At 44.7% G+C, this 15,489-nt stretch overlaps 1 protein-coding gene across 1 annotated transcript in view; it reads left to right on the plus strand.

Annotated features, from left to right (window-relative positions):
* The window catches only part of EXT1 (exostosin glycosyltransferase 1), a 367,772-nt gene extending 363,301 nt beyond the window's left edge, over positions 1–4,471 (plus strand). The window contains exons 10-11 of the mRNA XM_060243282.1: positions 2,004–2,175; positions 3,953–4,471. Of these exons, the coding sequence (XP_060099265.1) occupies positions 2,004–2,175; positions 3,953–4,138 (358 nt within the window). The 3' untranslated portion in view covers positions 4,139–4,471. The remainder of the gene's footprint in view (positions 1–2,003; positions 2,176–3,952) is intronic.
* The last annotated feature ends 11,018 nt before the right edge of the window (positions 4,472–15,489 follow it).

Raw genomic sequence — 15,489 nt, forward strand, 5'->3', positions numbered from 1 at the left:
AAACATAATGCTAAAAGTTTGTAGGAATAGAAGGAATTGGCACTTTAAACAGAACTGACACTTTAAGAAGAAGACCGCAGATTTATGCCCCGCCCTTCTCTCTGAATCAGAGTCTCAGAGCAGCTTACCATCTCCTATATCTTCTCCCCCCACAACAGGCACCCTGTGAGGTGGCTCTTTAAACAGAAGGGCAAGGAAAAGCTTTTGTCTTCTGGCTGCTATGCTTATAGAATGCTGCGACAGCCCAGGATGCACTTAAAAGCGGTTCTTGAGAGTGCTGCCTATAAAGCTTGCTGTGATTGGTGGGAAGGAAAAAGTACTCTTCACGTGTTCCGAGACCTGTATTCTGCCATTAAAACAAGGGTCTTTGGGTAGAGTCATAGATTACTTTTAAGGCCATGAAAATTTGCACCCACGTCTTTTACTTCTCCCTTAGCTTTTTTTTGGGGGGGGGGGGAACTTGTTAAAACACCAGTTAGAGACTTGAGGCGGACTAGTTTTTGAATTTCTGTTTGACTGGATAATGACTTTTAATCCACCGTTTAAACATCTGGCGATCCTTACTGTGTGTGTTCAGTCTCTTTGAAGCCAGCTGCACCTTGAAAGCCATCTAAATGTTCTCTGTCTCTTGAATGGGGGAATGGAACGCTTCTAAAAAGCCCCCAATACTTAAAGAACAAGAGAGCCCCCTTGGCATCAGAAGACTGCGGTCACATCCCAAATAAGTCAAGATTTTTGGGTTGGCTGATTATCAAAGATAACTAAGCAGCCTGCCCGTCCTCCCTTCCCAGGAGCTGTGCTCCTATCTGTCCCTCAGGATTGTTTGCAATTATTTGTGTGGAGATTACAGAAGAGGCGCTGAAGGGGGAACCTTTGGGATATGTTTAAATAAGTTGTCAACAGTCTTTGGTCTCTCCCCTGTGGGCACAAAATAGGGGGCGGGGGTTGTCAGATCCAAAGCTCAGTAATGAGAGAGGCAGATATTCAGATCTCCTTAAATCAGAGTCAGCAAGTAGCAGTTTCTTTGACAAATCAATCCTCCCCCCCCCCCAAAAAAAAAAAAGTTTCCTGCGGCACTCCTCTTAATTGGCCTTTTTGGACTTGAAGAAGAAGAAAATGATATTGGATTTATAGCCCATCCCTATACTCTGAATTTCAGAGTCTCAGGGTGGCTCACAATTTCCTTTATCTCCCCACCCCCCAACAGACACCCTGTGAGGTAGGTGGAGCTGAAAGAGCTCTTAAAGCAGCTGCCCTTTCAAGGACAACTCCTGCCTCTTTCCCAAAACAGTAAACCAGTCCTGGCTTTCCTGCACCTCATTGGGAGTGGATGACTCCAGGAGACATTGCTTTTTTTTGTCCACAAGCAGAGCCCATACCAAAATAGCTTTCCATGTTATAGGATAATGCTTGGTTTGGAGCCTTCCAACTTTCTGCTACTGCCTCTCCTCTGGGAGCAGTTTTCAGTTGGTTTCACCTTCTGTGGGTAGCCATTTTGCAAAGCTACCCAACTACAGTCTTTCAGAATTCCAGAAGTGTTTGTGGGCTGAACAAGGTGATGGGTCCCTGATCCCTCGCCTCTACTATGTAACCTTATACTCTTTTAAAGGAGACTGTAGATTTATACCCCGCCCTTCTCTCTGAATCAGAGAGTCTCAGAGCAGCTTACAATCTTCGTTATCTTCTTCCCCTACAACAGACACCCTGTGAGGTAGGTGGGGCTGGGAGAGCTCTCTAGGAAGCCGCCCTTTCAAGGACAACTCCTGCGAGCGCTATGGCTGACCCAAGGCCATTCCAGCAGGTGCAAGTGGAGGAGTGGGGAATCAAACCTGGTTCTCCCAGATAAGAGTCCGCACACTTAACCACTACACCAAACTGGCTCAGAAACTGACAAGTATGGCATGTCTGGTTGACAGGACTGCCAGAACCTTGTTTCTCCTGTTTTCTGTACAACTTCTGATGTAGGAGCATCCTCATTAATTATATGTTGATGTTTCTTCCAGATATTATCACTACCTGTACACGCATTATCTGCCTGCCAGCCTGAAGAACATGGTGGACCAACTGGCTAATTGTGAGGACATTTTGATGAATTTCTTGGTGTCAGCTGTGACAAAGTTGCCTCCAATCAAAGTAACACAGAAGAAACAGTATAAGGAGACCATGATGGGACAGGTACGAATCACCTTCTTCAAGCATGTTTTTTTTCCACAGCCTACTATACTATATGCCCATATTGAGTTTTATAAATCAGTGGATGTTTTGCCTTTCTAATGAGTGGCATTTCCACTAGTTCTGGGATATGTTTAGTAAAGTCCATGGACTTTTGGCAGTAAAAATTATTCATTCCTTAACTTTGATTTTTATGGCACTTTGAGGGGAGTATTCACACGTGCAATCCATATCAGGTGACAGTTGGAATATGTCAATGGACCACTGCTGACAGAACTTGCATTCCCCCCCCCCCCCGCAAAGTCCATTTCAGTGCTGTTCATTGGAGTCAATTCACACATTCAGCAGCCAGTCACCAACTGTGCAATGTGCAAATGCAGGAATCTGAAAAGTTGTACATACATGTATGAAATGGCTTGCAGAGGTGTTGAAAGGGTACAATAGCTGATAGTTAACAGACGATTGTTTTCTTTCACCCCATCTCGACTGCCTCATTACTGTTGGGTTGTGGTACGATTCGGGGTGATGAATAATGTGGCAACTTAGAGCAGTCCCACAGACTCAGATCACTGTAGGCTAAAACTTCAATTACCACATAACTGGCATATGATATCCCTCCCCCTAAAATGTGATTTTTCATAAATATACAGAGTTCTAGCTAATATAGTTCAGTATTTGGAGGAAGGATAAGATAAACACTCTTTTCTTAAGTAAATAAATCAATAAACCCAGGTTAATAAACATGAAATCTCTCTGCTAGTCAAAAATAACCCGACATCGTCATAATCCGAGAGAGAGAAGGAATGTTCTCCCACTGTGCTGCAACAGATGCAGTCTTCTATTTTTGAACTGCTTATTTCAAGTCACTTCCATAAGAACAGGAGGTAAACTTTTAGAATTGGGTCTCTGCTGACCCAAAATGATGGACGGCTTACATTAGCCTTGCGGTGGAACGTGTGGTTTTTTGAAAGGACATGTAGGCCAACGCCATGCTGAGAATTATTAGGAAGGGAATTGAAAACAAATCAGCCAGTATCATAATGCCCCTGTATAAATCGATGGTGTGGTCTCATTTGGAATACTGTGTGCAGTTCTGGTCACCGTACCTCAAAAAGGACATTATAGCATTGGAAAAAGTGCAGAAAAGGGCAACTAGAATGATTAAAGGGTTGGAACACTTTCCCTATGAAGAAAGGTTAAAACGCTTGGGGCTCTTTAGCTTGGAGAAATGTCGACTGCGGGGTGACATGATGGAGGTTTACACGATTATGCAGGGCTCTTATAGGGCTCTTAGTACAGGGCCGACTATAAACTCCTGGAGGATTGGCTACATCAGGGGTGTGTGGCCTATTATGCAAAAGAGTTCCTGCTACAAAAAAAGCCCTGCCTACCAAAGTTCTTGTATTTATTTAAAGCCTGCCTGTTATATTATCTCAGCCTGACAAACCTCTGGTGATCAGAGATTGTCTTTTCAGTTAAACTTTTGCCTGCCAACTTTTTTGTTTCTGATATCGTCTAATTAATATTATTTTATCCCTCTCTCTTACCTTTTGTGATCCAATAAATATTCTTTGTGGTTTTTAAAATGCCTGGTGCCCAGTTTTTATATTTCTGACAGGATATCTGTGTGTGCCTGAGGTACTTGGGGAAGGTGACAGGCAGATTTTCACAGTGGTGACCCTCCCAAGCTGACCCTGACTGGTTTCGCACACCTGCCCTAAGGCCTTAAGCTTGAGAGAGATCTTCCATCACCTGACCCTTCCTTTTATTTCTTTTCTAGACTTCCAGGGCTTCTCGTTGGGCCGACCCAGACCACTTTGCCCAAAGGCAGAGCTGCATGAACACTTTCGCCAGCTGGTTTGGCTATATGCCGCTGATCCATTCTCAGATGAGGCTTGATCCTGTGCTCTTTAAAGATCAGGTCTCCATCCTGAGGAAGAAATATCGAGACATTGAACGACTCTGAGGAGCCCAGCGGCGGGTGGGGAAAGGGGGGGCAACTGGACTTTTCCCGCAGCCCAGTGCAAACCCACTGACTCTTGGAAAGCAGCCTGTTGTACCCTGGTGGGGGGAGGTGAAGACACTTTCAAGATGGCCACTGGAAGAGTGCTGGCTCCTGAGGGAAACTCGTTGTGCTGGACTGCTTCAAGCCACCCTGCGGGGCTGCAGGTCACTCGAGACTAGGTTGTGTACAGTTTCATTATGGAACATTAAATAATTATTTTTTGAAATGATTGCTATGCAGGTTTAAACTTTTTTAATGATAAAAAACCTATTAAAAACAGAGTTCTTTCTTTAATCAGAATTGTGTTGATTGTTGTGAGTGTCAAATGCAGTGACTTGCTGGTTGGTGGTTGTCTCCCCTCCAAAAAAGCTTTTCATTAGGGGGAAAAACATCATCTAAACAGCAGCGAGAGTTACTTCTGAGTGAAGCTAATAATCTGGTTGCTTTTAATAGAAACAAAATCAAAACAGATAGATACATGACAGTAGAAGGTGCTTAAAAATGCAACAGGATTGGTCAGAACATCAGAGCCCCAAAGTATGAATTGGTTGCTGTCCAACAGCTGATAGAAGCAAATGCTACCTAGTCCTTTGTTAAAATAGTAAAACTTTGATTTAGACTGGGGGCGGGACAGAGATGAATTAAGAGTGACTCACAGCTCCCATTGCATTTATTTTTATTTTATTTTTATTTTTGTGAATTTAAAGTCCACCCTTTCCCAAGATGGGCTCAGGGGAGATTACAACATAATAAAACAGTTAAAATCGTACAATAAAACAGTTAAAAATTAAACAGTTAAAACCATTAAATAAAATGAAATAAGGCAGCGTTGGTGGTATAAACATCATTCACAAATTGAGAGACATTGCTCAAGCCAGCAATGGCAAAAGCAGCTTCTGCTACTCTTTTGGTGAGAGGATTAGACACCCCCCGTCCCAATGTTGGCACTTTACAGATGATTCTGATCCTGATTCCCTTGCTCAAGAAAGGACAAAATGCTTTCTGACCCCCTTGCTCATGAAAAGACCAAGTGCTTCCTGATCCTCTTGCTCAAGAGGACAAAATGCTTTCTGACCCCTTTGCTTAAGAGAGGACAAAGTGCTTCCTGACCCCCTTGCTCATGAAAAGACCAAATGCTTCCTGATCCTCTTGCTCAAGAGGACAAAGTGCTTCCTAACACCCTTGCTCAAGAGAGGACAAAGTGCTTCCTGATCCCTTTGCTCAAGAGAGGACAAAGTGCTTCCTGAACCCCTTGCTCATGAAAGGACCAAGTGCTTCCTAACTCTCTTGCTCAAGAGAGGACAAAGTGCTTCCTGATCCTCTTGCTCAAGAGAGGACAAAGTGCTTCCTGATCCCCTTGTTCAAGAGGACAAAGTGCTTCCTTCCTTAGTGTCCCGTATGAGGGGAACACAGGCTCCAACTTAGCTCCTCAATTCTGGCTGGTTTTTAAACATTGCAGTGATGCTTTTGCTTTGAACTTTTGAAGAAAGAACCTCTGCTGCTGCTTCACCTCTCAGAAGCCTTATGCAAACGGAGAGGATCCCACCCATGCCCACCTATCTCTTTTTCAGCAAGCCCACTCTTTCCTGCAGGGTTCTGAGAAGGACGGTTCAGCCTTTGCTCTTGACAGGCAAAGCAAGAAGAGACTGTTTGCTCTCCTCCTTCCTGAGCCAGAAGAGGTGCTGGTTAAACCCTTCCACCTCAAGCAGGAAAAGTCTAGGACCAGACCAGGAAAGATTCATTCTCAGGAAGTGATAAAAAATGTTCCGGTGGCTTCTTCCTTGGAGTCATGAGGTAGAGAAAATCTGAAATGACACCGAAGTGAGGAAAGGCCTCCTCATTGATGCTTTGTCCTGAGCAGATGGATGAGGCTTGTTCAGAACCCTGCTTCATCCTTGAAGCAGCAATCCTGCCTTCCTTTCCCTGTGCTTAGGTAGCCCAAGAGACTTTCCTCTCTCTGGCAGCAGATCGTCTAAGCCAGGGGTGGCCAAACTGTGGCTCTGGAGCCGCGAATGGCTCGTCCACACATATTGTGTGGCTCTTGAAGCTGCCATCAACCCATTGGCTGCCTTTGAAAAGGCATTTGTCTCATTAAATCCCTTCTCCAAGATAAGCCAGTTGGCAGCTTTGAGAATGCATTTAAAGTTAAAGTTGCTTTCTTTCCACCTCTCCTTCCCCATCTATTTGCTTTCCTTCCTTCTCTCAAACATCTGACATTCGTATCTTGCAGCTCTCAAACAAGTGCCATTTACTCTATGCGGCTTACTTTAAGCAAGTTTGGCCACCCCTGTTCTAAGTGCTGAGACCACCAGACCACAAGCAGGGACATTGGAACAGCAATTCTTCCTTCAGCAATCTCCTCACCCTCCTCCCTTCTGCTTTTCTGGGCGTTTCTAAACAAGGTATGGCAGACAGAGGTGGGGAGAAGGCTCTGAGCAGGAGCCAAGCTGCAAGGAAGAGCAGAGCTTTGAAGCAACGCAAAGAGGGACCACTTTCTGTCAATGGGATGCCTCCCTCCTTTGCCCAACACAGATGTGGCCTAGAAAGAGCTCCTTCTCCTCCTCTACCCAGATTTCTAGCTGGCAGTCCTTAACTGGTGAGTGCCCCATATCCTTAAAGGCAGGAAACTCTTCGCCTTCTGACCTGAAATGGATAGCCATTGTTCCTCCCATCCCAGACTGTGTGGCTAAAACCGCCACAAGTTTAAAAAGTGACAAAAAGGGACCTGCCAGACTTGTAGAGGGGCAACCCCATTCTCCTCTTGCCTACCAGGTTAGGCCAGCCACTTGGTAGGCAGTCTGCTCTCCGGCAGTGTCGTCCCTCCCATGACCATCTACAGCCCTGTCAGTGGGCTAGCCGTTCAACAGTCAGGCAGGCCCACTCCCTCGCCTGCATCAAGCAATTTGAGGGCAGTGCTGTGCCCTGGAAAGCCCATGCAAGCCCAATCATCACATCTCGGAAGCTAAGCATGGCCAACCCTGGCAAGTAATTGGATGGGAGACCTTCGAGGAATACCAGGAGTGGGAGGCAGAGGCAGGCTGTAGCAAGCCACTTCTTTGACATCCTCCATGCCCCAATCACTAGAAGTTGGCTATGACTCCCCCCGCCCCCCGCTAGACACACACACACACATTTTTTAAGAAAGCAGTTGGGGGCAGTGTCAGTAACTTCTCTTGCCCACTTTGGTCACACATTAAGGGGCTCCTCCTTCCACCCCTATCCTGGTAACTCTACCCTCTTAACTGTCTGCCCACCTGCCTAACTACTTGCAAGTCTGTCAGTCCCCTCCCACCTCTTGTGGCCCTCCCCACCTTTCCCATGAGGCAGCTGCTCCAATTTTGGGTGATTTCACTACAACTCGTGTTCTCCGGGTTTCAAATTTTCCTGCTAACCTGGAGGAGTCTCCCAAATTTACAGGACAATATCCCTAGTCCACACCTCATTTTAGGCAGAAGCTCACAGGAGCAGAGCTCTGAAACGTCTAAATTTTATTGTGCGCTTTCTTTCTTACCCCACCCCCCCCACCCCCAATAATTGCATCTGGGCTCCATTGTTCAAACCCCCTGGGAGAATTTTGCTGAACTCTAAGATTTGACAAACCTTCTCATATTTTCCTCCCATAAAAAATGGGAGAATAACCAAAACATATGAAGCAGACAGATGGAAATCTTCATCATGCTACTGTGGCCACATAGGAGAAAGTAATTTTAAAAGTATGAATGGGATTAAGGTTTTATTAAGACAGTTATAATCCAAGAAGCATTTTAAGGTAGTTGCTGAGCTGATATAATTTAGTACACCTTCTGGTGATGTCAGAAGAAGATGAAGAAGATATTGGATTTATATCCTGCCCTCCACTCCGAAGAGTCTCAGAGCAGCTCACAATCTCCTTTACCTTCCTCCCCCACAACAGACACCCTGTGAGGTGGGTGGGGCTGAGAGGGCTCTCACAGCAGCTGCCCTTTCAAGGACAACCTCTGCCAGGGCTATGGCTGACCCAAGGCCATTCCAGCAGGTGCAAGTGAAGGAGTGGGGAATCAAACCCGGTTCTCCCAGATAAGAGTCCGCACACTTAACCACTACACCAAACTGGCTCTCAGGTGTGCAGCAAATGCAAATGAGTTATGTAAATAAGCTCCGGCACCTCTTTTTCTGAGAAATGACCCCTGCCCTAGTCTATACATTGCCCTTATCTGCAGATTTAAGTATCCACTGATGGGTCCGTGTTGACTATTAGGTATATTGATGGAATCCTCCAAGGTCCCCTAAAGGACTGCAAATCTCTATCATCCCTTTCCCTTGCTGCTTTTGGAGAAGTGCCGGCCCATAAATCCCACAGCTGAATGGATCAACAGTTTCCATTCTTACAGTCTCTGCCCCGACATCCCCAGCAATGGGGACAACCAGGGTTTTTTTTGTAGCAGGAACTCCTTTGGATATTGGCCACACCCCCAGATGTAGCCAAGCCTCCAGGAGCTGACAGTAGGCCCTGTACTAAGAGCCCTGTAAGCTCCTGGAGGATTGGCTACATTGGGGTGTGTGGCCTAATATGCAAAGGAGTTCCTGCTACAAAAAAAGCCCTGGGGACAACTCTCCAGAGTAAGAAAGCAAGATTCCATCCGCATTTCAGAGACTAACTACATTCCAACATGACTTTTGGTGGGTCATTTCATCAGATGCATAAAATGTTCACCCATCCAGTCAATGAATCTGTACTAAAAGGCTGTGGACAATAGAAAGGCAGGGTGGGGGGTGTGTTACAAAGAGGCGCCAGTTTAAAAAAAGAAAACCAGATCCAATCCAATCAGTTCACTCTGGTCAAGGACCTTTTCCAACTGTTAATACATGGGTGTAGCAGGAATAACATAAGATCTCGGAAAGTGTGAGACGAAACACACAAAGCAGATCCAGTTAGAAAGTTATAGCACTACAGCTGAACTGATTAATATCTGTCAGTGGTGGGATATGCAAGATATTATCACTTACAAGAAGTGAGAAAACTGAAGTCGTTAGGCTCTTAAAGGTTATTTTTAAAAAAAATTACTTATAGCCTTCTATTCTCACTGGAACTCAAGATGGATTACAAAATATAAAGCAATGCAACTGGGTGGCATAAGGCATCCAATAAGCAATACGACCAGACTAGAACGACAAAATTAGAAAACTGTGTAACAAAAATAGTATTGGATATGGCATCCAATGGATAATGCAAAGAATAGATTGCAAAAGCAAGTGTTAAAATTCTTGATGAATCCTAATTCAGCTGCTTGATGGTGGAGTCTCCTTTTGAAGTTATTTAACAGGAAAATTGGGGGGGGGTGTTAAAGTCTGCAACACAATGACCTGGAATATTAAAATGTTCACCCACTAGTTTTTGAATATTGCAACTTTTAATGTCAGTTTTGAGTCCCTTTATTCTTTTGCCTAGGGATTTTCCTGTTGTTCCAAAGCAGCGAGTAGAAGGGCGTTTCGACACCTAATGGCATATATTACATTGAAGGATTTGGGGAGCAGCTGTGGCTCGCTGGCAGAACATCTGCTTGGCATGCAGAAGATCCCCGGTTCAATGTCCAGCATCTCCAGTTAACAGGATCAGTTTGGAGGTGCTTCAAAAGACCTCAGCCTGAGACCCTGGAGAGCCACTCACAGTCTGAGTAGACAGTACTGACTTTGATGGGCCAAGGGTCAGATTCTGTATCAGACAGCTTCATGTGTCCACATGATGATCAAATGAACGAGCCTAAGGTGGTATGGCTGACAGTATTAGGTCTTGAAATAATGTCACTTGAGTCTGTTGGAGGACAAACTTGGCATCTAAGTAGGATCATAAACTTTAATAACTTAAATCAACTGATCTTCTACAGTGAAGGACCACCTAACAGATGCAAAATCAGAGGATCTGCAGTAGAGCAGCTAGATTCAAGTCAGGGATGAGGCTCTGAGATAAACCAAGTTGCCAGGCCTCTACTGAATCATGCAACCAGTCTGGATGGTGCCAACCAACGTTCCCTCTTAAGCTGCAGAGTCTTGTGAGCAAAAATTTTTAACTTTGTAAGCTATTGGCATTAAAGCTGTGAGTTACTGGCATTAAAGTTGTGAGCTACAGCATAAATTAGTGTGCTCTGGGGCCATTTTTCCCGAGCTAAGACAAAAATGTGTGAGCTGGAGGCTAAAAATCTGTGAGCTGGCTCACGCTAACTGCAGCTTAGAGGGAACACTGGTGCCAACTAAGCCAGCCCAGATCAGATCACTGAGATGTGGGTCATCCATCTCTGGCCATGGGCCATGTTCACGAGATCTGGCTTCCTCAGAACCCGTGTTAATCACAGAGGGCCTGTGACATAATTTGCCTTTTACTGACGAACATGACTGCCTGTCCAGTAACTTCTGCAGTCAAGAAACTCCAAGAATCCATTCATCTCACTATAAATTTCTTCTCTTCCTTTAATCTTTTCATACCTTTATTATCTCAACAGCTGGCGGGGGGGGGGTGGTCTCCGTAGCTGGTTCTTGCTTCTAGGGTTTTGAAAGAATTGGCTTCTTGCTTGTCTTGATGGTGTTTGATTTGCTTGGCTTACTATCAACTTTCATTTGTTTGCTCTTACCAGGGCATCCGTCTTCCCTTTTAATGTTCTCCTTATCTAAGCTATACTTCCGCTTCTTATGGAAGTCCCCTTGCCTTCTATTATCCACGCTGGTATCCATCGGGCTTCTTTGTACATTTCTTTTGTTTCCAGAATTTTATTTGATTTTACAACTTAGGTGGGGGAAAAAAGAAATAAAGACAAAAAAGACAAAAGGAAGTAAAACAAACTAGTAGATAAGAAATAGCAAAATATGAATATAATGGCAATTTTAATGCAGCTCATACTAAACGCTGACAGTGCATTCGATTATTGTCATATTGTTACAAATCCAGTCTTCTAACGTTTTGATTTCTCTTAAACATAATTAGATTGCATTATTTCCTTAGTTCCATTGTTATCCTTTCCTTCCAGATAATATGTTGTTATATTCATTTTGCCTTCCTCCCTCCCTCCTGCCTCCTTTGTACCTTTCTTTAATGAGTGATACGTATTTTGTCTGGGCTTCTATTGTCATTTTCAACCATCAAGCCATACAAAGCACTGTCTGGTTCTGTACCCTTCTCCTGTCCACACTTTCTTTTCCATCTCAGTCTTATCCAGTCATTCACTGCAGCCTCAATCTCACATGGGTTTTGTCCATGCAGGCCAGCCCTACCATTAGGCAAACTAGGCTATTGCCTAGGGCGCTGCCCTTCTGGGGGACCAAATTGGGTGCCCCCCATGTGACTCAGTGCCATTATCAGTGGGGGGGGGGCTTGCCTAGGGTGCCAGACAGTCTAGGGTCGGCCCTGTGTCCATGTCAGTTCCACAATGACCCCCACTCATCCTTTTGATAGTCAAAAGGAACCCGCTTCGACCCACTTCCATAATCTAAAAAGAGGGTAGGAGCCAGACTCTTATCAGGAGGATGGGAGCAGCTTTTTTTTTTTTTAATTTCCAATATTTGCATGATACTTCCTCCTCCCCCCCTTCCGAACCTTGTCATGCCACTATATTAAGTGGTTTCCCTTCTTGGTTGTTAAATCAGCAACAAGGTGACTGGCAATCATTTTTCTCATGTGTTGAATAATGTTTACAAGATGAATATTTTGCTATAGAATTGCTTGTATGTAGGTAAGTATCCAGGTATCCAAAACCAATTTTTTTACCTCTAAGGGAGAGAGGCCAGGGCTTTTTTTTAAAAGCAGGAACACAGTTCCAGCTGGCTTGGTGTTGGGGTGTGGCCTAATATGCAAATGAGTTCCTGTTGGGCTTTTTTCTACAAAAATAGCCCTGAGAGAGGCAATGAGTTAACTCATAAGCCTAGATTCAGGTGAGGAGCCATGTTGGTCTGAAGAAACGGAACAAAGTTTTAGTTTAGTGGCACCTTTAAAGTTTAATTCTGGGTATAAGCTTTCGTGTGCATGCAAACCTCTTCAGATATCTGATGAAGTGTGCATGCACATGAAAGCTTACACCCAGAATTAAACTTGGTAACTCATAGGCCTGGACTCACACACTGGAAGTTGTGCTGTCTATACCTCTAATGTTTTTTATGCCTTGATGTTAACAGCTTAATGGATTGGATCTGGACCAAACTGGCAATCTCCACTGGTTTTTTTCTTTCCTGCTGCAGACGCCTCCCCCTTTGCCATGTTGTTCCTCAGGGCTTCCTGTCTCTCCGGAGCAGCTTTTCATGGACATGTAGGAAAGTTCTATTTTGCTGATGGATAATTTGGTCTGGATTCAACTGAATACTTGTAAGCACACTGCAGTGCTGCACTTTTGCCTCCAGAAAGAACAATCCTCCCAGCCTAGAGGATTTGTGTGCTCAAGCACTAATCCTATGCAAACTTAGCTGGAAGTAAGCTATTCTGAACAGAGTCGGCATATTTTTAAGGCCATCCTCACATCATTGAAGATTGCACTGTTGTTGCACTGTTAGTTTGTTTCCTGCATTTATATCAAAACTTTTCCCCAAAAGCAGCTTACATCAGTCTCCATGTTATCCTCATAACAACCCTTTGAACGTGTGACTACAAGTGTGCGTCTGGCTCAAACTGCCAACAGGCTTCCATGGAAGACTGGAATTCAAACCCAGGTCTCTCAGATCCTTGTCCAGTACTCCAGCCACTACACCACACTTGCTCTCTCTTTGGCAATCTGTTGATGGGGGGGGGAGGAGAGAGAAAGGTATAGACAACACCAGACCCCTCCTCCTTCTCGGCCCTCCAGACTGTCAAGCCCAGCACCCTGTAAAGGCCTGTGCACCATCCAGCTGATCATGGCATTGCTTCGAGGTCTCCCATCCAAACACTTGCCAGGGTCAGCCCTGCTAATCTTCTGAAATTGGACTAGATCATGCTAGCCTGGACCGTCCACATCAGGGCATTCTATAGATAGAATTGTTAGGCACATAGAAGGACAAAGCTTGCTGAGGGAAAATCAGCATGGCTTCTGTGAAGGGAAGTCCTGCCTCACCAACCTTTTAGAGTTCTTGGAGAAAGTGAACAAGCATGTAGACAAAAGTGACCCAGTGGACGTTATATACCTGGACTTTCAAAAGGCTTTTGACAAGGTACCTCACCAAAGACTCCTGAGTAAACTAAGCAGTCATGGGATAAGAGGACGGGTTTTCTTGTGGATTAAAAATTGGTTCAGTGACAAGAAGCAAAGAGTAAGAAATAAATGGACAGTCTTACAATGGAGGGAACTGAGCAGTGGTATCCCACAAGTATTGGGGGAAATATATTTAATTTATTGATAAATGACCTGGAGCTAGGGGCGAGTAGCATAGTGGCCAAGTTTGCAGATGACACAAAATTATTCAGGACATTGAAAACCAAGGATGACTATGAAGATTTACAAAAGGACCTCCACAACACTGGGTGAGTGGATGACAGTGTGGCAAATGAAGTTCAGTGCTGGTAAGTGTAAGGTGACCCACAATGGGCAACAAATCCCAACTTCAAGAACAGGCTAATGGCATCTGAACTTGCTGAGACTGAGAGGGGAAAAGATATCAGGATCATAGTGGATAGCTCAATGAAAGAGTCAACCCAGTGTGCTGCAGCAGTGAGAAAGGCAAACTCTATGTAAGGGATCATTGGGAAGGAGATTGAGAATAAAATGGCCAATATTATAATGCACCTGCGTAGGTCTACGATGCAGTCTCATCTGGAATACTGGGTATAGTTCTGGTCACCATATCTCCAAAAGGACGTTGCAGAGCTGGGAGAAGTACAGTGGAGGGCAACCAAGATGATCAGGAGGTTGGAGCACCTTCCCCATGAGGAAAGGCTGGAGAGTCTGGGACTTTTCCATTTAGAAAAGATGGCACATGATAGGGTTTTATAAAATTATGCATGAGGTGGAGAGAGTTGACAAAGAGAAATCTTTCTCCTCCCAAAATATTAGAATTCGAAAGCATCCAATGAACCAGATGGTCTGTAGATTCAGGATGGACAAAAAGAAATACCTCTTTACACAGAGAGCGACTAAAATATGGAATCTGCTGCCAGAGGATGTAGTGATGGCTACAGGAATTAACAGCTTTAAAAGCGGATTAGATAGGTTTATGAAGAATAAATCTACCAGTGGCTACTAGCCATGGTGACGGAGGGGAACCTCCACATTCAGAGACAGTAAGCCTCTGAATCCCAGAGCCAGGAGGCAACATCAGGGGAAGGGCCCGGCATCTATGCCCTGTTGTTGGCCCTCCAGAGGAACTGGTTGGCCGCTGTGTGAGACAGGATGCTGGACTAGATGGACCACTGTTCTAATTCAGCAGGGCTCTTCTTATGTTAAGGCGCCATTGTTCCATTACAGGCTTGGCCACATACCCCTATGGCTTCTTAGTAGAGGGAGGCCATTGGGCATGCTCCTCTCTGTGTGAGCAGCCCAATAACAATAGAGAATCACAGATAAATGACTAGCAAGGGAGCCCCTAAGGGTTCTGTGACTGAACAGCCTCCAATATGCTCAACAAATTCTCATTAAAGTTTATAACAGAAACATAAACAAACACTTAGAGCAATAAATTGTACATAAGATGAAATCATACAATATGCATGGTCCTTAGAAAGGACAAAATAGGTGAAGTTCAACAATATGCACAGTCTTTCTTGGGACCAATACTTCTTCAAATGGTTTCAACCAAGAACTGGCAAGATAGAGTCTTCTTCACAAATCAAACTGCTGTAGAAAAAAAGCCAACAGTAGCAGACAGCTACGAAGGCAGCGTCTCTCTGCCTCCGTTTCTCTGAAGCTTCCACAGGCTTAATGCAAAAAAATTACAAAATTGACAATGGAACTCAATCCTTCAAGTGCAATGTAAGTGATGTTTATAATGTGGCGCTCCAGCGACCATTTCAACCAGCAACCAGATGTGTTCAAACAGGACAATCTATTTGCAAGTGATTGCTATTGCACACCAGTAGCGCCATATCCAACAGTGTGTGGATGCAGCTGAGGATGATACTGCAAGACGCCTGGTGGCTTTGTACTAGGGTTGCCAAGTCCAATTCAAGAAATATCTGAGGACATTAGGGGTGGAGCAAGGAGACTTTGGGGGTGGAGCCAGGAGCAAGGTTGTGACAAGCGTAATTGAAATTGTGGAATTCACTGCCACAGGAGGTGGTGGCAGCCACAAGCATGGCCACCTTCAGGAGGGGGTTAGATAAAAATATGGAGCAGAGGTCCATCAGTGGCTATTAGCCACAGTGTGTGTGTGTGTGTGTGTGTGTG

This window comes from Heteronotia binoei, chromosome 7, assembly GCF_032191835.1.
Source record: "Heteronotia binoei isolate CCM8104 ecotype False Entrance Well chromosome 7, APGP_CSIRO_Hbin_v1, whole genome shotgun sequence".
NCBI classification, from domain to species: domain Eukaryota; kingdom Metazoa; phylum Chordata; class Lepidosauria; order Squamata; family Gekkonidae; genus Heteronotia; species Heteronotia binoei.